The sequence below is a fragment of the Papio anubis genome, chromosome 10 (genome assembly GCF_008728515.1).
Source record: "Papio anubis isolate 15944 chromosome 10, Panubis1.0, whole genome shotgun sequence".
In the NCBI taxonomy this organism is placed as follows: domain Eukaryota; kingdom Metazoa; phylum Chordata; class Mammalia; order Primates; family Cercopithecidae; genus Papio; species Papio anubis.
The window spans coordinates 116,383,374-116,402,566 of record NC_044985.1 but is presented as its reverse complement, the minus strand read 5'-3'; the positions used below and the strand labels follow the sequence as shown (position 1 = coordinate 116,402,566).

Here is a 19,193-nt window from a genome sequence, read left to right as displayed (position 1 = left end):
AAAAAAAGTTTTGCAGGGAGAGGAGGCATTGAACGCCGGCGCTGGGGCGACCTGGTGAGGTGGGGAAGTGAGTAGGGCAGGACATTCCATGGGAGGGGGCAAGGCATGGGGCAGCCTGGGGGAGGGGGCTGCAGAAGGATGGCAGCCGCAGGAGGTGCTTAGCTGGAGTCCTGGGTCCTGGGAGAGAGGGTGGGGGCGTGACAGGTGCAGGAGCCGCTGGGATCTGATGTCCCTTCATGTTGACCAGGGTCTTGAGGGATTTCCTGTCTAGCTTGTGGAGGGTCAAATCACCCCTTTCGTCCCCATCCTGGCAGCTGCGATCTGGGAAGCTAGACAGAGCTATCCTTTTATCCATAAGCTGCTCACATTTCCCAGGAGGCCAGGGGCTCAGAGCTGGGATCTTTAGCACCTTCCGGGCCAAACCGGCAGTCTGCCAGGTTGCCACTGGTGCCAGGGCCTCATTCACCAGCTGCAATAGCCCCTTTGACACCACTGCATTCCCAGGGCTGGGGTGGCTGCTGGAGAGGGGGCTGTTAAGCTCCCTCCAGGCTCAGTTCTGAGACCCTCAGATCTCCTGACTGAATGGGGCCTTAAAGGTCATCTGACCTACCCTTGGGTCTACCACTGGCATTTCAGCAAACCCCCGAACAGGTGGCCTTCCGGGCTCTGCTTCTTCACCTGCAGTGGCTGAGCCAGCCACTCCATTTTTAGACAGCTCAAATGGTCAGGGAGCTTTTCTTAAACCTAAAGCCTCATCACTGTAACTTCTACCCAGAGGTGCTAGTTCCACACACAAGGCCATTTTCCATGATTGATCATTTAGATACTTGAAACCATTCCTCTGGCAGTGTTCCCTTCTCAGGGCTGGAGGGTTTCAGGGCCTCAGCCGTGCTGTGGGCGGTACTGGGGGGCGCCTCCGAGACCTCAGCTCTTCCGCTGGAGCACACTGAGCAGCAGCCCCTGGAGAGGCAGCTGATACCCCCTCCCCGCTTCTGGAGAATTGGGTGTAGCTTTTCCCACCTGGGTTAGTGCTGGGACCCATGATTCCCCAGGCATGGCTTCTCATCTGCACCCATGCTGAGCAGCCCACCCTTTCCACACTGATGACCCATTTTCCAACAGGGAAGGCAATCTCTCTGCTTGTGGTAATCTCCCATCAATTGCCTCTTGTTCTTTTATGCTCTGATCATCAATTAAAAGATACAGTACTGCTCTTGGTGCTTTTTGCAAGCCTCAGCTCATTCTGGACTGGCATCTTAACAATAGTTGTCCTAGAGAGTCAGCCTAGGCTTGGTGTGGTGCCTTTTTTCGAACTTTTTTTCCATGATTTGGTTGACCTGTCACCACCTTAGCATGCCCTTAACCTGAGAGGGGACAATCTGACCATTAGCTGTGGCTCACCAGTGACCCACAGCTGGAGGCAGTTCCCGCCTTATTTTGGACTCTTACCACCTGTCATGTGTGGACCACCCAGAGCCCACCCAAGGTGGGGGGTTGAGAGGGGTTCCCTATGGGCAAAGTAGGCCATGCCTTCCACTCGTGGGACTGCCCACCTCCTCTGTGGGGTCCCTCTCTTCACCACCTGACACTTTGGATCCCACCGCTTCTCCTCCTGCTTGGTGTGCACCCTGCCACAGATCAGGGAAGGGGGGATCCTGTCAGGCCTCATAGGAATGTACTTTTTTATTTTTTATTTTTTTGAGACAGAGTCTTGCTCTGTCACCCAGGCTGGAGTGCAGTGGCGCTATCTCGGCTCACTGCAGCCTCTGCCTCCCAGGTTCAAGGGATTCTCCTGTCTCAGCCTCCCTAGTAGCTGGGACTACAGGTACGTGCCACCATGCCCGACTAATTTTTTGTATTTTTAGTAGAGACAGGGTTTCACCATGTTAGCCAGGATGGTCTCAATCTTCTGACCTCATGATCCACCCACCTTGGCCTCCCAAAGTGCTGGGATTACAGGCGTGAGCCACCGCAACTGGCTGTACTTTAATTTAGTGTAATTCATTTATTTGTTTAGAGATGGGGTCTTGATCTGTTGCCTAGGCTGGAGTACAGGGGCATGATCATAGCTCACTGCAGCCTCAAATTCCTGGGCTCAAACAACCCTCCCACCTCAGCCTCCTGAGTAGCTGGGACTACAGCCACACACCACTATGCCTGGCTAATTTTAATAAAATTTCTAAGAGATGGGGTCTTGCTATGTTGCCCAGGGTGGTCTCAAACTCCTGGGCTCAAGTGATCCTCCTGTCTTGGCCTCCAGAGGAGCTGGGATTACAGGCAGGAGCCAAGGGGTCTAACTTGAACTTTTATTTTAAAATAATTTTAGATTTACACAAGAGTTGCTAAGACAGTACACAGAGTTCCCATGTACCCTTCACCCTGCTTCCCCTAATGTTAACACTTTGCCTAAATATGGCACATTGATCAAAACTAAGAAATTAGCTTTGGTACACTACTGCTAACTAAACTTCAGACTTTATTCCAATTTCCCTGGTTGAGCTTCTTCTGTTCCAGAATCCTATCCAAGATTCCAGATGATAGTCATCAGTTCTCCTCACTCATCTGTGACAGTTTCCAGGTCTTTCCTTGTCTCTTATGATGTTCACACTTTTGAATAGTGCTGGTCAGGTATTTTGGTGTTTTGTAGAATGTCCCTTGGTGCGGGTTTGTCTGACATTGTCTCATGAGTAGGCTAAGGTGATGGATTTGGGGGAAGAAGACTTCACAGGTGACTGCCTCTCTCGGCACATCCTCCCAAGGCATGCCATGTCAACATGCCTCATTGACGCCGTTGACTTTGACCACTTGGCGAAGGTGGTGTCTGCCAGTTTCCTCCACTATTAAATTACTGCTTTTCTCTTTCTGCTCTCATTCATTAGAAGCAAGTCACTAATCCAGAAGCACATATTTAAGGGGAGGGGAACTAAGCTCCCTCTCCTGGAATGAGGAATATCAAATATTTGTAAACATACATTCACACCATCACTGTAATTAGAAATATTTTCAGGAGAGATACTTGGGGGTTATGGGAAATATCCTGTTTCTCCTTGAAGTTTTGCTCACTATTTTTAGCATTCATTTGCAGATCTTGCCTGTAACATTAATAAGGTGTTCTGGCCGGGCACAGTGGCTCAGGCCTGTAATCCCAGCACTTTGGGAGGCCAAAGCTGGGGTATCACCTGAGATCGGGAGTTTGAGACCAGCCTGGCCAACATGGTGAAACCCAGTCTTTACTAAAAAAACACACAAATTAGCCGGGCATGATGGCGTGCATCTGTAATCCCAACTACTCAGAAGGCTGAGGCAGGAGAATCGATTGAGCCTGGGAGGCGAGAGTTGCAGTGAGCCAACATCATGCCACTGCACTCCAGCCTGGGCGACAGAGTGAGACTCCCTCTCATAAATAAATAAATAAATAAAATAAGTGTTCTGAGCCAGGTGTGGTGGCATGCATCTGTAGTCCCAGCTACTCAGGAGGCTGAGGCTGGAGGATCCCATTAGACTAACAATCTGAGACTATAGTGTGCTATAATCACGCCTGGAATAGCCACTGCACTCCAGCCTGAGCAACATAGTGAGACCCCTGTCTCTTAAAAAAAAAAAAAAAAGTCCATACTTCATTCAGATTTCCTTAGTTATTACCTGATGTCCTTTTTCTGCTCCAGGGTCCCATCCAGATACCACATGACACCCGGTTGTCCTGTCTTCGGAGGCTTTTCCTGGCTGGGACAGTTTCTCAGACTTTCCTTGTTTGCAATGGCTGCTCGAGCTTTGAGGAGTATAGTCAGTGTTCTATAGAACGTCTTTCTCGCTGCCGGAATTCATCTAATGTTTTTCTCATGATTAGACTGGGGTTGGGCGTGTTTAGAAAGAAGACCATGAAAGTCAAGTGCTCCCCTCATCACACCGTGTCAAGGGTACACACCACGACATGACTTTTCCCTGTCACTGCTGACCTGGCCATCTGGCCTCTGAGGCAGGATTGCTCGGATTTCTCCATTCTCAGCTTTAAACTGGGGATCTCCTTTCCACACTGCACTCGCTGGAAGGGAGTCACTGAATGCAGCCAACACTGAAGGAATGAAGTTATCCCACACGGTATTTAGAATTCTCCACAGACGATTTGTCTACTCTTGCTCTTTGCTTATTTATTTTATATCAGTATACATTCAAAGACATTTATTTTATGCTTTGGGCTACAATCCAATACCACCTTTTAGTTTGTTGCTCAATTGTTTCAACACAACGTTCAGCACTCAGTTAGTTCCCTGTCCCATCATTCTTGGTTTCTTTCTTTCCAGTTTGTTTGTTTCCAGCTCTTCTCTTCCTCTACCTCTTCCCTCTACCTCACCTCTTCCCTCTTCACCACCTCTTCCTCTTCCTCTGCCTCTTCCTCTGCCTCTGCCTCTTCCTCTTCCTCCTCTTCCTCCTTCTTCTTCTCCTTCTCCTTCTTCTTCTTCTTTTTGAGACACAGTCTCACTCTGTCGCCCAGGCTGGAGTGCAGCGGCGCAATCTCGGTCACTGTAACCTCTCTGCCTCCCGGGTTCAAGCGATTCTTCTGCCTCAGCCTCTGGAGTAGCTGGGATTACAGGCGCATGCCACCTACACCCAGCTCATTTTTGTATTTTTAGTAGAGACAGGGTTTCACCATGTTGACCAGGCTGGTCTCGAACTCCTCACCTCAAGTGATCTGCCCATTTTGGGCTCCCAAAGTGCTGGGATTACAGGCGTGAGCCACTGCACTGGGCCTTGTTTTTAGTACTCCTTAACTTTCCGGCTCTATAAACTATTCCAGGCTTATCTTATATTTTTCCTGCCCAGCCCTATAATCAGCTGTTTCACCAAGGAGGCTGGTTCCTTGTATTGGATAACTGTATTTAGAAATCAAGATCTAGGGCCAGGTGCAGTGGCTCATGCCTGTAATCCCAGCGCTTTGGGAAGCTGAGGCAGGCAGATCACCTGAGCTCAGGAGTTCAAGACCAGCCAGGGTAGCATGGCAAAACACCGTCTCTACAAAAAATACAAAAATTAGCCAGGCACGGTGGTGTGTGCTTGTAGTTTCAGCTACTTGGGAGGCTGCGGCAGGAGAATCACTTGAGTCCAGGAAGCAGAGGTTGCAGTGACGCCACTGCACTCCAGCCTGGGTGACAGAGCGTGAGAGACCCTGTCTCAAGATCTGGGTGTAAGGTGTACTCATTGCTACTGGGTGTCACTGCCTCCAGTCTGTCTCAGAGGACAAATCTAGGGAATACGTCTACCTATATTAACCCACATATACACACATATCTATATGTCTGTATCTATCTGTCTGTGTGTCTATTAAACATGATTGTAGGCTATGTCCTACTCTGATCCAGCATTACATGGCTCATTCTAGTCTCGTGTAATTTTGAAGGCTCTGTGGTGGTGGTAGTAAATGTTGTAGGTTGCTGGGAGGCTACAGTAAATGGCAATTATCCCTGATGATTTCAGAGTCTTTCATCTCCATGTACCCTTGACCTGGCAGACATTTTGCTGCTTGACACTGGACTCATCAAGATGAGCTGATGTGCTGCCAGAAGGACCCTTCTGCGCCCAAGCTCATCCTGGATCTGCCCTGAGGCTGCAAGTGATCTTAACTAAGCAGAAACAGAGCCAGGACTAGGAAATCGGGTCTGGGCTGTTAGCACCACACCTGCACTGTGCTGCCCTGTCATTATTGAGGCACCAGGAAAAGGCTAGGAAGTCCATGTGGTTAGGCCTAAGATGAACTGACAGGGTCTCTTGCATTTAATTCATGCTCCCTACTTCAGTGGAAAGTTTAACAGCGATGTAAGTTAGGACACCAATTTATAACTGCAGCTGACACTGGAATCATGGGGGCCGGGTCCAGACCCTGCTGATTATAAGGCACAATCAGGACTAAGATGTACTGAGCTAAGGGATGGTGAAGGCAGGCTTTAACCCTGGCTTTGGTCTTTCTTTGATCTTCAACATGTCATCATCCCGGGAGACATCCCGGACCCACACCTCCCCGCCTTCATGGTTCCTTGGTCCAAAGCAGCCAGCCTACCAGCCGCCCTCTCCCATGTTTGCCCTCTGGCCTTTGCCATCACCTGAAATTGCTCTTTCTGGAATGACTTTCCTTCTACTTGTCTTCTTCTCTGACTCTTATGCTACCTGCTGTTTGCCTCACTAGGGCCCCCAGAACCCCTAACCCTCCCTGTTACTCTGCCATAACTCACCTCCCTCGCCTGCTGAGGCCCCTTGGTCAATCACTTCAGGTACCGTGACTGGGGCCTTCTTCAGCTTGTGCCCTCTGTCTCCAGCCCACCAGCTCTGCCAATTCCTGAACCTGGGGATCCAGACTGGATTAGTTCCTTCCTGGTTTGAGCCATGAATCCATGTCCTCGGCACTCCCCGAGCATCCTCGTGTGCCGGTGTCGTGGGTTTCCATCTCCCCACCCCCTGCCCTACGGCTCTTTCTATTTTTTTTTTTTTTTTTTTTTGAGACGGAGTCTCGCTCTGTCGCCCAGGCTGGAGTGCAGTGGCGCGATCTCGGCTCACTGCAAGCTCCGCCTCCCGGGTTCACGCCATTCTCCTGCCTCAGCCTCCCGAGTAGCTGGGACTACAGGCGCCCACAACCGCGCCCGGCTAATTTTTTGTATTTTTAGTAGAGACGGGGTTTCACCGTGGTCTCGATCTCCTGACCTTGTGATCCGCCCGCCTCGGCCTCCCAAAGTGCTGGGATTACAGGCGTGAGCCACCGCGCCCGGCCCCTATGGCTCTTTCAAACCTTTAGTCTTCTCTATAAATAGATCAAGGTTTTATAGGAAAGGGCTTTCAAGTATGAGTCAATCTCCAGAAGTCAAAAAAAGAAAGACTGATTCATTCAAATACATAGCAACAAGACTTTGGATGTAAAAACACGTTGGGCGAAACAAGACAAGCTTGGAAAGAACACCTGCAGTGCTGCTGGTCAGCGATTTCAAGGAGAGCAAATAAAATCACCCAACACCCCAACAGACCAGAGCAAAGGACTGTCTGTAGAAGACAATGACCATTAAACAGAGGAGAGAACTAAGCAAATCAACAATTCACGGCCAGAATCCTCATTCACCCAGTCCAGAGGGACAAGAGACAGTGGAGCTGGACAGGTCAGCAGTCCCCACCAGTAGAAGGCAGCTGGAACTCCTCCCACTAGGAGGAGAGGCAAAATGCTTGCATCACCCTCTTGGGACCTGGGCTGCTTATATCCTGGAGGCTCCAAAATAAGTTATCTAGGCAGCCACTTTAGAGTCAAGCTTGCCTGCGTAACAACAGGTTTTCCTGTTCAAATACAACTCATCTTTGACTCTCTTGCCCACCCTTAGCCACCAGCACGGTAAAGGCCTCATCCTACAACACTGGGTAAGCCATCCTGGACTCCTCATTCAATTGTGTTGGTTCCTGCTCTGGTCAAGCTAATATTACAAACAAAGGGATAATCTCCTTAATATATAAAAAACCCCTGTTAGTCAATAAGAAAAAGACCATCAACTCAATAGAAAAATGGTCAAGTTATGAACAGAAAACCCAACACAAATTCTCCTTAAATATATGAAAAGAAACTCAATCTCACTCACACAAAGAATGACATTGAAATACCATTTTTTACCTATCAGATTAGCAAAAATCTAAATTTTATAATATATTCTCTCTGTGGGGCTGAGACAAAACACATGCATTGCTGGTGAGGGTGTAACCTGGGGAGCAATTTCACAATATTTATCAAATCAAATATCATGTACTCTTTGACCCAACCTATATGTATATATATGAGGAGACTTATTATGGGAATTGGTTCAGGTGATTATGGAGGCTGAGAAATCGTACCATCTACCATCTGCAAGCTGGAGGGCCCGGGAAATGCAGTCTGAGTCTTAAAGCCTGAGAACCAGGAGCTCCAATGTTGGAGGGCAGGAGAAGATGGATGTCCCAGTTCAAGAAGAGAAAGCAAGTTTGCCCCTACTCTGCCTTTTTGTTCTGTTCAGCTCTCAATGGATGGATGATGCCCACCTACACTGGTGAGGGTGAATCTTTACTTAGTGTATCAACTCCAATCTTCATCTCCTCCAGAAACATCCTCACAGACACACCCAGAAATCATGTTTTACCAGCTATGTGGTCATCCCTTGGCCCAGTCAAGTTAACACACGAAATTAACCACCACACAGTCCAACAATTCAAGTTCTAGAACTGATCCTACAAATATGGTTCCACACATGCAAAATAATGGGTATATATACAAAGCTATTCACTTCTTTCAGCAAAATACTGGAAATAATCGAAATGTTCATGAAATCAGTAGACGGGACCAAGCACAAAGGGGAACCCATGTAATCCTAGTTACTTGGGAGACTGAGGTAGGAATATTGCTAGAGCCTGGGAGTTCAATGCTGTAGTGCACGGTGATCATGTCTGTGAATAGCCACTGTACTCCAGCCTGGGCAACATTAGAGAGACCTCAACCTCATCTCTTAAGAAAAATTAGGTTACAAAAAGATGGTACATCCATATACTCTCCCATACAACTTTTAAACCTTCTCTTCTTCTTCTTCTTCTTCTTTTTTTTTTTTTTTGAGACAGAGTTTCTGTCTTGTTGCCCAGGCTGGAGTGTAATGGCGGGACCTCGGCTCACCGCAACCTCCACCTTCCAGGTTCAAGTGATTCTCCTGCCTCAGTCTCCCGAGTAGCTAGGATTACAGGCATGCGCCACCATGCCCAGCTAATTTTTGTATTTTTTTAGTAGAGATGAGGTTTCACCATGTTGGCCAGGCTGGTCTCGAACTTCTGACCTCGTGATCTGCCCACCTCAGCCTCCTAAAGTGCTGGGATTACAGTTGTGAGCCACCATGCCTGGCTCTTCTCTTCTTTAACAGGACAGAATACATTTCAGCTCCAAAACCAGCATCGTATTTAATGGGATTTAATTTAATCCTAGAGGCATTCCCATCAAGTTAGGAACAAGACAGCACGACCACTGTTACCAGCGTGAATCAACAATGTACTGGAGGTGCTAACCAACACAATGAAGTAAGGCAAAGAAAACAGATAGGAAAGTTGGAAAGGAGAAAGCAAAACCTTCATAATTTGAAGATAATAAGATTATAAAGCCAGGCATGGTGGCTCACACCCGTAATCCCAGCTCTTGGGGATGCTGAGGTGGGAGGATTACTTGAGTGCAGGAGGTTCAAGACCAGCCTGGGCGACGTAGTGAGGCCTCATCTCTACAAAAAATACAAAATTAGCTGAGTGTGGTGGTGTGCGCTTGTAATCCCAGCTGCTCCAGAGGCTGAAGTGGGAGGATCCCTTAAACCCAAGAGGTGGAGACTGCAGTGGGCCAAGGTGGTACCACTGTACTGCAGCCTGAGGGACAGAGCAAGGCTATGTTAAAAAAAAAAAAAAAAAAAAATATATATATATATATATATATATATATATATATATATATAAAATATGTATACACACACACACACACACACCTGGCAAATGCAAGCAAATGATCTGTGAAATGCTACAAATAGCAATAATTTATTATCAGTGAACAAACCTCAATCATAGAGGTCAGCAGCTCTCACATTCCCGCTTTAGGATGATGGGGTACCAGTAAGACCAGGGACCTCCATAAACATGAGCCTGAGGGAAGAACATGTAATTTCCCTCTACCTTCATAAGTTGATAGCTGGAACAAGCCTTCTGTAACAAAAGATAGATTAACAAGAGAAAAGCCATTTTTATGTTAATGTGCACAGTTTACATCACGTGGGAGGAGCCTCAGTTGAAAGGTGTAGCTCTCAAGGCAGTGGCTTGAAGCTCTGCCTGACATAGTATTTTATCAAAAAGCCATAAATCTTTTTTATTTTATTTTATTTTATTTTATTTTTGAGACAGAGTCTCGCTCTGTCGCCCAGGCTGGAGTGCAGTGGCGTGATCTCGGCTCACTGCAAGCTCTGCCTCCGGGGTTCACGCCATTCTCTTGCCTCTGCCTGGGACTACAGAGTAGCTGGGACTACAGACGCCCGCCACCACGCCTGGCTGATTTTTTGTATTTTTAGTAGAGACGTCGCGATCTCCTGACCTCATGATCCACCCACCTCGGCCTCCCAAAGTGCTGGGATTACAGGCATGAGCCACCGCGCCCAACGAAAAGCCATAAATCAGCCATAAATCGTAGAGTGTTGACATGACAAAGGAGAGTCTTGCAAAAGCAGGAAAACTCTGGGAAGAGAGTAAAGTTAGCTCCCAAATTTCCCTGGTCCCATTGGCACCATCTCTGAGTTGATGAGTGAGTTGTCTGAGGAAATTTTCCATCTCTGCTTTTACACAGGAAAGCTGGAGGGGAGGTAGAAGGATCTCTTCTTGTCTTTGTGAGTTGCTGTCCTGCCATCAGGGAAGCAGAGGGAAAGGCTGAGTGCCCCCCTGCATTTAGCCTTCTTCAGCCCAACAATCACAGCGTTTTATTATTTATTTATTTGTTATTTTATTTATTTATTTATTTATTTATTTAGAGATGGAGTCTCACTCTGTAGCCCAGGCTGGAGTGCAGTGGCACGATCTCGGCTACTGCAACCTCCGCCTCCCGGGTTCAGGTGATTCTTCTGCCTCAGCCTCCCAAGTAGCTGGGATTACAGGCGTGAGCCACCATGTCCGGCTAGTTTTTGTATTTTAGTAGAGCCTGGCTATGTTGGCCAGGCTGGTTTTAAATGCCTGAGCTCAGGTGATCTGCCTGCCTCGGCCTCCCAAAGTACCAGGATTACAGGTGTGAGCCACTGCGCCCGACCGGCAGTATTTTAATTAGTATATTTATGTAGTGTTTTACGCTTATGTAATACTCAGTATTTTAGAGAGAAATATTTAGGTTTCCTTCAAGCCCACTGCTGCACTTCATTTGCTGTGAGGTGAGTTATTCGGTGAGAAGCAGTGCTAGGTGGAACAGCACACGATGACTAAGGCATTTTATAAATCTGTTTGGCAGGAATTTCTCGGCAGCCAGCATCCATGCCAGGCCTGTTCAGAGATGAGGAAGGTGTGGTCCCTGCCTTCTTGGAACCTACCCCAGCAGCCAGAACAGACAAGGACACCTGCGGTTCCAATCTCTTGGGCCCAGTGCTGTGGGAACATAGGAGGTGCCCATGATTAGGGCGGGAGGGGACCAGGGGCTCTCTGGAAGAGGCAGTATGTGAAGGGTGGAGGAGGTGGGCAGGGTGAAGGGTGGAGCGAGGGCCTTCTACAGCAGGGAATGAATGGCATGAGAGCAGGGAACAAGGATGTATCTGCGGAACCCCGGGAACTCTGGTCGAAACTGATATGGCAGGGCTTTCAATGAAGCAGCATGTGAGGTCCTTCAACAGTGCCAGGCTCAATGGCATGAGCACGACATGGGCTGGGGCTGGCCAAGGCTGTTGCAGGGGGCAGGAGCACATCGATTAGATGCGGGGGAGATACTGGGGATGTGTGTGTGTAAAGTTGTCCAAGGAGGCCAGGGCATAGGTCCAGGGGTGGTAAGGAAGGAGGGTCCCTCCAAGGTCATAGTCCTGACCTGGGCTGCCCATCTGAGCCTCCCACGAAGCACTGCGCTAAGATGAGGAGCAGGGTCTCCTCCCAGGGCCTCTGGCCATTCTGTCACACAGGAGGGACCAGCCACCTGTCCTCTGTAAAAGGGTCTTGGAAATCACTTGGAGATAAAGTGAGAACTGGTCAGGAGACAGAGGTGTGCGTGCTGCCCATGGGTGGGGCAGGAGTGAGCTGAGGTGAACCTGTGGTGGAACTGGTGACAGCAAAGGAGCCTGGCAGTGAGTCAGCCAGGGTGGCTGCAGCCAGGGCATGGTGGGCACTGTGAGCCAGAGAGCATGGGGTGGGAGGCCGGACCCCCGAGCCCTTCCAGGAGCCTGGTGCTAGGTGGTACCCAGCCAGCCCGGCCACAGATGAGCTCAGCCTCTGCAGGGGCTCTCACCACGTTCTGGGAAACATCCTGAGGGGGGTTGGGGGGCTGGGACCCTGCGAAGAAGAACACACGAGGCCACAGGACAGGGCTCTGGCTCTTGGGGCATCAATGTTAACAGTCCTCTTGTCAGGGACAGGAGGAAGGTCACCTGGAGGGGGACGTTGGATTGACCTACCTGCCTTCTTGGGCTCACAGGGGAGAAGACCTTGATGCCCCTTTCTCTGTCCGTTCGGAGTCCTGAGAGGGTGGAGGATGGCAGGTAGAGGGTGCTCTGAGCATTCCTCCCCTGCCGCCTCACAGAGACGTCAAGACGGAGGGCAGGCCCTGGTGTGAAATACTATTGTCTATGTTTACTACAAGGAAGAGGTGGGGTGAGATGGAGAAAGGGAAGTTTTGCTCTCAGGGTGGGAATTTTACTTCCCATACAGTTCACGGAGAGGGTCTGACAGGGCCCGCTGGACAAATGTGGAGAGAATAATTTGGGCAGAGCCAGGCATGGCAGCATGTGCCTATAACCCCCGCGACTCAGGAGGCTGATGCCGGAGTATCACTCAAATACAGCCTGGGCTACATACCAAGACCTCACCTTCAATTTATTTTTTTTTTAAATAAGGCCAGGCACAGTGCCTCATGCCTGTAACCCTAGCTTTGGGAGCTCGAGGCAGGAGAATCACTTGAGGCCAGGAGTTCAAGACCAGTCTGGGGAACGATGCAAAACCCCACCAGGGACCTCCATAAACAATGCAAAAAAACAAAAAAAACAAACAAAACAAAACAAAACAAAAAAACCGCTGGGGGCGGGGGGAGCGGGCAGAGGGACTTTAAGGGAGTATTTATGGTCTGGTTGTAGAAATAGGGAACAGAGATGCCTGGAATCTACATGCCATGGATTTAGGGTAAGGCCAATACTCAGGTCAGGAGGAGGGTGTGGGATTAGGGGAAAGGACAGAAAATGTCACCTTGCTGGCAAACTCCTGTGCCCTCTTGGCTATTCCCAGGGCCCCAGGGGAGGCTGCCTTGCTCATGGCTCTTGATGCTCCTTGGCCAGTGGGGTGGGGCCTCTGATCTACTAGGATCACTCTGCGGCAGCAGGAGTCATTTTGGAGCTAGATCCGATTCAAAGCCCTCTTTCCCAGCAATCAAAATAATGACTTGCAGACTAGGTGAGCTATAACCTATCAGTGTGACAGGCTTAAGAGCTCTGGAATTCTAAATCAAATCCCATCTCTGCCCTTACATGGAGTGACTTTTTGCATTACTTAACCTCTGCCTGTTTCTTCATTTGTGAAATGGGGAACCCACAGGGCTCTTGTGAGATTTAAATGAAATATGCATGTAATTTTAGTGTCTAGCAGTTTTCAATAAATGGTACACTTTACAACATATGATACTAATCTCACCCATAGGCAACATCTCCAGCATGAAGCCCACTGGCCTCATGTCTGCACTTCTGGAATCCAGATGAGTGACGGTCACCTGCCCACTGGACTTGGCCCACATGGAGTACACCTGAGCCGCCCATCCTCTTGGAGGCTTTCTTGCCTTTATTTGCTGCATTCCTTCTTCTCCCCTTTGGACTGCGAGCTCCTCAAGGGAACAGCCTATAGCTTCCTATTCATCTCCCACTCATCCTGCCTGCCACACTGGCCAGCCCACTGGACGGGAGGTAACAGTGTGCTGGACAGACATTCTGAGGGCTGCAGAGGCCTCCTGTGGACCCTGCTCTCCTGCAGCTGGCCCATCAGTGCGCTATACTTCTACAAATTGTTGGAATGGAGACAGGTTTGTTTTTTTTTTTCCCCCCCCAGGATATTTGTTTGAGTCAAAATGATCTTGACGGGGAGCTCACTGTTACAGGTCTCATGGAAATAGGCCTGGGGGACAAGATTTGGCTGAGGCTTTCAAGTGACATCAGACAAGACTGCAATCAAGGGAAAGCAGACCTGGGGCCCATGGGCAATCACATGAGATGAGAAATACCAAAAATGTGGACCGTCCAGGTAGCTGGGGGACACAGCTCCAAAAAAGTGACGGTGATGCTGGATTAGCTCCATTGGAGGAACTGGAGGTTCCACTGGATGGTGCTGGATTAGTTCCATTGCCCTTTGGCAAACCATGTAAATAGATGCATATTCTAGATGTGAATTTGCGTTTCCTGCTTCTCCCAGCATGATCACCCGTGGACTAATGGAATGCCTTACTCACCAGCATAGTATTCCATATTGCTTTTAATCAAGAAACAAATTTCACAGCAAAGAAAATGAGGCAATGTGCTTGTGACCAGGTAATCAGTCATACCACATCTCAGCAGGAGGAAGCAGCTGGACAAACATTAGAGCGAAATAGCCTCGTGAAGACTCTGTTACAGCACCACTTGGGAGACCACCTTTGGGTGCTGCCCCAAAGGTTCTGCTTTGCATGTATTGTCTCTCCCATAACCAAGATTCGTGGGTCCGGGAATCAAGGGCTAGAAGTAGGAGTGGTTCCTCTCACCTGTCCCCTCAGCTGGAGTTCTGCTGGTTTGGAGGCTTGGTTTTTAAAGGAGGAACGCTTCCAGGGAACAACGGCTCACTGAATCGTACCCTGAGGCTCACCTGCTGTTTTGGGCCCTTCTGGGCACTGAACCAACAAGCAAACAAGGGGTTTAGTGACTCGGGTGTATTACCAAGGGAAAACAAAAGCTGCTACATTCCAGGGCCAGGGAGAACTGTCTAGAACCCATAATTTTCTGGGGTCCCTCTTACAAATAGCAAAAACAAAAGACTGTAACAAAGGAAGGACAACTAATTCAGATACCTTAGGAATAAAGGTTTGGATCAATCATACCCAAAAAAGAATCCTGACCAGAGGAGATCCTGGCTGAGGGCAAAGGAAATACAGAATAGACAGTGGAAAAGGAAGTGATACATAACCGACAGCCTCAAGATCATTATAGATGATGTACATATTCTTTTTTTTTTTTTTTTTTTGAGATGGAGTCTCACTCTGTCGCCTAGGCTGGAGTATAGTGGCGCTATCTCGGCTCACTGCAACCTCTGCCTCCCAGGTTCAGGCGATTGTCCTGCTTCAGCCTCCTGAGCAGCTGGGGCTACTGGAGCACGCCACCACACCCACCTAATTTTTGTATTTTTAGTAGAGACGGGGTTTCACCATATTATCCAGGCTGGTCTCGAACTCCTGACCTCATGATCCACCCACCTCGGCCTCCCAAAGTGCTGGGATTACAGGCATGAGCCACCGAGCCCGGCTGATGTACATATTCTCGCTTGTTATGTGCACAAATTTTCTTCTCTCATCATTTCATGCAAATTTTTCTGGAAGTAAACTTTACCCTTTAGTGTTTGGGTACCATTCTCTTGTTCTGTATTCTATTCAGAAGGGATTGAAACTGAATTAGAAGAGTCAACACAGCTCTGAGATTGACAGTGACTGGTGGGCTTTACATGTCCTCATTTTTGAGAGAGGGTAACAGCTTCCAATTAATTACATCTTCTTGGGCACAAATAATTGCTTTTGTGGTGGGACAGAAGTTCAAAGGTGTAGAAGGCTGTGCGCAGATGCTGAGTAGCTAACAGGGGCTGTGCCAGTTAGGAAGCTCTTGTCTCTCAGTTCCACACCCGCTCTTTTTTAGCTCTGCTTTTGTGATACCAGGGATAGAACTTCACAAACATCTCTGCTTTCCCAGCTGGCATCCTGTTGGATTTTTCCAGTATATGCCAGTAGAGGGAAGCGTCCACGCTGCAGGTGATCCCAGTTGTCATTTCTGACCTGCTCAGAACCAGCTTCATGATGGGCTCAAAGACCCAGGACCAGGTGAGCAACACCCAGCCTCAGAGCACTTCTGGAAATTGCTACTTCATTCTTGTTGGGTTTTTTGCTTTTTTGGTTAGTGTGTCAGTAATTCTTTTTATCACATTGTTGAACTGGCATGGTTTCTATCTCCTATTTGGACCATGACTGATAGACACAGAGAGGAGATTTCTATCTACAGAAACTAAGTCTCAAGACTGTATTGTTTTAAATCTTTTGTCAACAATAACTGAAGCTCAGCAAAGCCTCTTTCTCCCTCAGTGTTTCATGTGGGCACCAGCCATCGGCATGCCCACGTGTCCCTCTTTAGGCTAAGCTACTTAATATAACAAAAACATTCCAAGCTTAGGCTGAGTGATTTTTTACATCAAAATCAAATTCTTTAAACTTTCTTCTATTCCAATATTCCTTACCCCAAGTTAAAGAGAGTTACCAACTATATTTTGATAATAAAAATGTAAATTGAGTTGTGGCAATGATTAATATCAATTAGAGAATATTTCCACAATACATTTGTGTCATTGAGATTGACATTGCCTGGACTATTCCACATATTTCGTTTTGGGATGCAGTTAAGCTTGAGACTCATACACTGAAAGGTAGAATTAGTAACAGTACCCCCGGTTCCCTTGTATTAACAAGTCCACAACCTGGTTCTTGCTGATATTTTCCATTTATTACTGCAGTAGATAATTGCTCTGAAAGTGCAACACTAAATCACTCTTGTTATAGCCTCTGCTCCATTTCCACTGGCAAATACTTGGAAATTCATTCTTCGAGCATTGTGGACCACAAGCTTCTCTCTGGATGGAAAATTATTGCCACTGCCAGTATCACAGGGAAAACACACACACACACACACACACACACACACACGAACAGGAGGATTCAAAAAGCAGAGCTCTGGAGAGGAGTAGGGGCCAATTTCAAACAGAAAACCCAGCAAAGGGGTTAGAGGAGAACAGCCCCAACTGTGCAAAGTGGAGACCGACTCTCCACTCTCCTCACATTCTGGTTACGTTGGCCCTGGTAGACCTTTCTCCCTTTGTCTCTATAACAGGTGATACCATAATCATAACCATGTCACATCTCAGCATATCAGAAGCCCATGGAGTAAAAATAGATGAAAAGACCTCTCAAGCTAGTTTGGAAAAATAGAGAGTTTAGATAAACTGACTATTTAATCTCCCACTTAAACCTGTTAGGCAGAACATCTGGGAGAACACTGGGGGTAAGATGCTGCCTAACAGACATAACCCCTTGCTCTAACCAGCCTAAAGGCAGTATGTTTTGGATGGAAAAGACAACTGTCAAATACTACAACGACAAAGAGGAAGGGGAAACATAAGCAGCTCTAGAAAACATAAGATTCAAAACTCTGAAAAAAAAAAAAAAGAAAAAGAAATCTATGGACAACACACCTAACCAGTAGGCTTGACCACTCACTCACTCCTAAGCATGCTGTACACATACACACTGACTTCCCCACACACACAACAGTCAGGTAGACGCCCAAAGGAGGGCAAATCCAAATATCAGATCTCTTTGGAATTTTCATGGCAAATCTGAGTTTAGGCAAAAGTGAAGACCTCCCTGGGGTTTTCAAAGACAGCCTTTGCTCCCCATGTAGCCAATGGTGCTCTTACATTTGCCGAGCCCTTCACAACTGTCTGGACACTAGAATGCACTCTTCATATTCCTGGAGTTTAAATCACTGCTAGATCTTATCTAACTTGACCTGTAATAGAAGCACCTCCCTTTTGGCCCCTGTACTCCCCATTCTTTCAGGAAAAAAGCATCCCCAAAACAGTGGTAATTAGAGGGTGTTCAGGAAAGGAAAAGTAGGAGGAGAGTAATATAAATACAATAAGGAAATGCCTGTTATTCTCATATGATTTCTCTGAGACCAGGTGGCCAAGGATCCCCTAGTCTTCAAGGATATGTTTTAAAGAGAGGCCTTAATTTAAGGTACTGCAGTCTTTGCTCACAAGAGCCAAATAAGACAGTGCTACTTGGAGGTTGCTATAGGACTCTGACTCAATTTATTTGAATCCTAGGTGCTCTTTTGACCTCTCTGACTTCAGTCCTTCGGGAGTCAGATCACCCAGCTTCTCTGATGAGTGACTGGTCATTTTTAAAGCATACCTGCAGTAGTCTTCAAGAGGTTTCTGCCTGGGCATCACGATCAGCACACATTTGCTCATACACATACCAGGTGATAAGGACTCAACCACTGCAGACAGGCAGAGCCATGCAAATAAAGCCATCCAGCAAGGTCGCCTTTTCCTCAGATGCCCCAGTTTCGGGATGATAGAATTTGCATACTAAGTGTTAATAGGCCTGGCAAATAACCAGCTTTTGCTTCCCTTCCTCAATGAGGGACATGCCAGAAATAGGCTTGCACACAGGCTCTGCTCATACGGGAAACAGGCCTGACACACAGGCTCTGCTCATATGGGAAAAGATTTCAGTCACTGTCCTCAGCTCCAAATTCTGTACTTGGAACCTAGATTATAATCTAGCTCCTAATCAAACTAGATTCTGCTCCAGTTCAGTTTACTAAGGCATTCCCTCTAAGCTGCCTCAGTGAAACCAGTAAGAGTCACTGGATTACAATTCTAAGTGTAGCTGTGCCTAAGAAAGAGAGAGTCCCACAGGAGAGGAGACTGGAGGGCATAAGGCAGGGGATGATACAAAATCCTGGACAGTCATCACATCAGTAACACAGCTTCAGAAAGTGGTGGGCTTGGAGGAGGGGAGAGAAAGAAACAAAGTGTCCCAATAATTTAATGGCATAGCTAGAAGAGAGCATTTACAGCTATTCTGGGACTCTCCAACAGAAAGCTTTTCCTGGATGCACAGACATTCATAATACTGGTAACTCTCATCAACAGCTCTGGCATCTACACGTGGCCATGGTACCCTTCGTACAGCACGGGAAGAGAACAACAGGATGCCCAAGAGGCATCTGGACAGGACACAGCAAACAGAAAGGCTGAACGCCCCCCACGGAACCCCATTAAAAAACAATGTTTGTCTATTACAAAGTCACGTTTTCCGTTTTTCCGCCTTATAAAGTCAGCGATGCTGGAGGGTGTCTAGCGGAATCCGTCCTCCAGGAATGAGTGCAAAAGGGGAGCGCACGGCTCAGGGACGTCCCTTCAGTGAGCAATGGAAGGACTGGCTGGAGGCCTCCCATCCATTTCGGACAAACACACACATACAGAAAAGGATTATTGCCAGCTTGTGTACTTTCACAATGTGATTTTTGTATTTCGAAAGCTTGAATTGTCCCTGAAAGAAAAAAATGGGAGAAAATAGAGTGTTCAATACAAGGATCATCTATATAGAAGCACATATATACAGGGGGAAGCTGACTCATCAGCCCTTGGGGTCTCCATGACATATCCCGGGGCCT

At 47.7% G+C, this 19,193-nt stretch overlaps 1 protein-coding gene across 5 annotated transcripts in view; it reads right to left on the bottom strand.

Annotated features, from left to right (window-relative positions):
• Nucleotides 1–16,429: 16,429 nt before the first annotated feature.
• EIF4E2 (eukaryotic translation initiation factor 4E family member 2) overlaps nucleotides 16,430–19,193 on the bottom strand; it is a 32,545-nt gene continuing 29,781 nt past the window's right edge. For all 5 annotated transcript variants that reach the window (XM_021924138.2, XM_009183328.4, XM_009183329.4 and 2 more), the window contains one exon: nucleotides 16,430–19,069. In XM_021924138.2, the coding sequence (XP_021779830.1) occupies nucleotides 18,846–19,069 (224 nt within the window). In that variant the 3' untranslated portion in view covers nucleotides 16,430–18,845. The remainder of the gene's footprint in view (nucleotides 19,070–19,193) is intronic.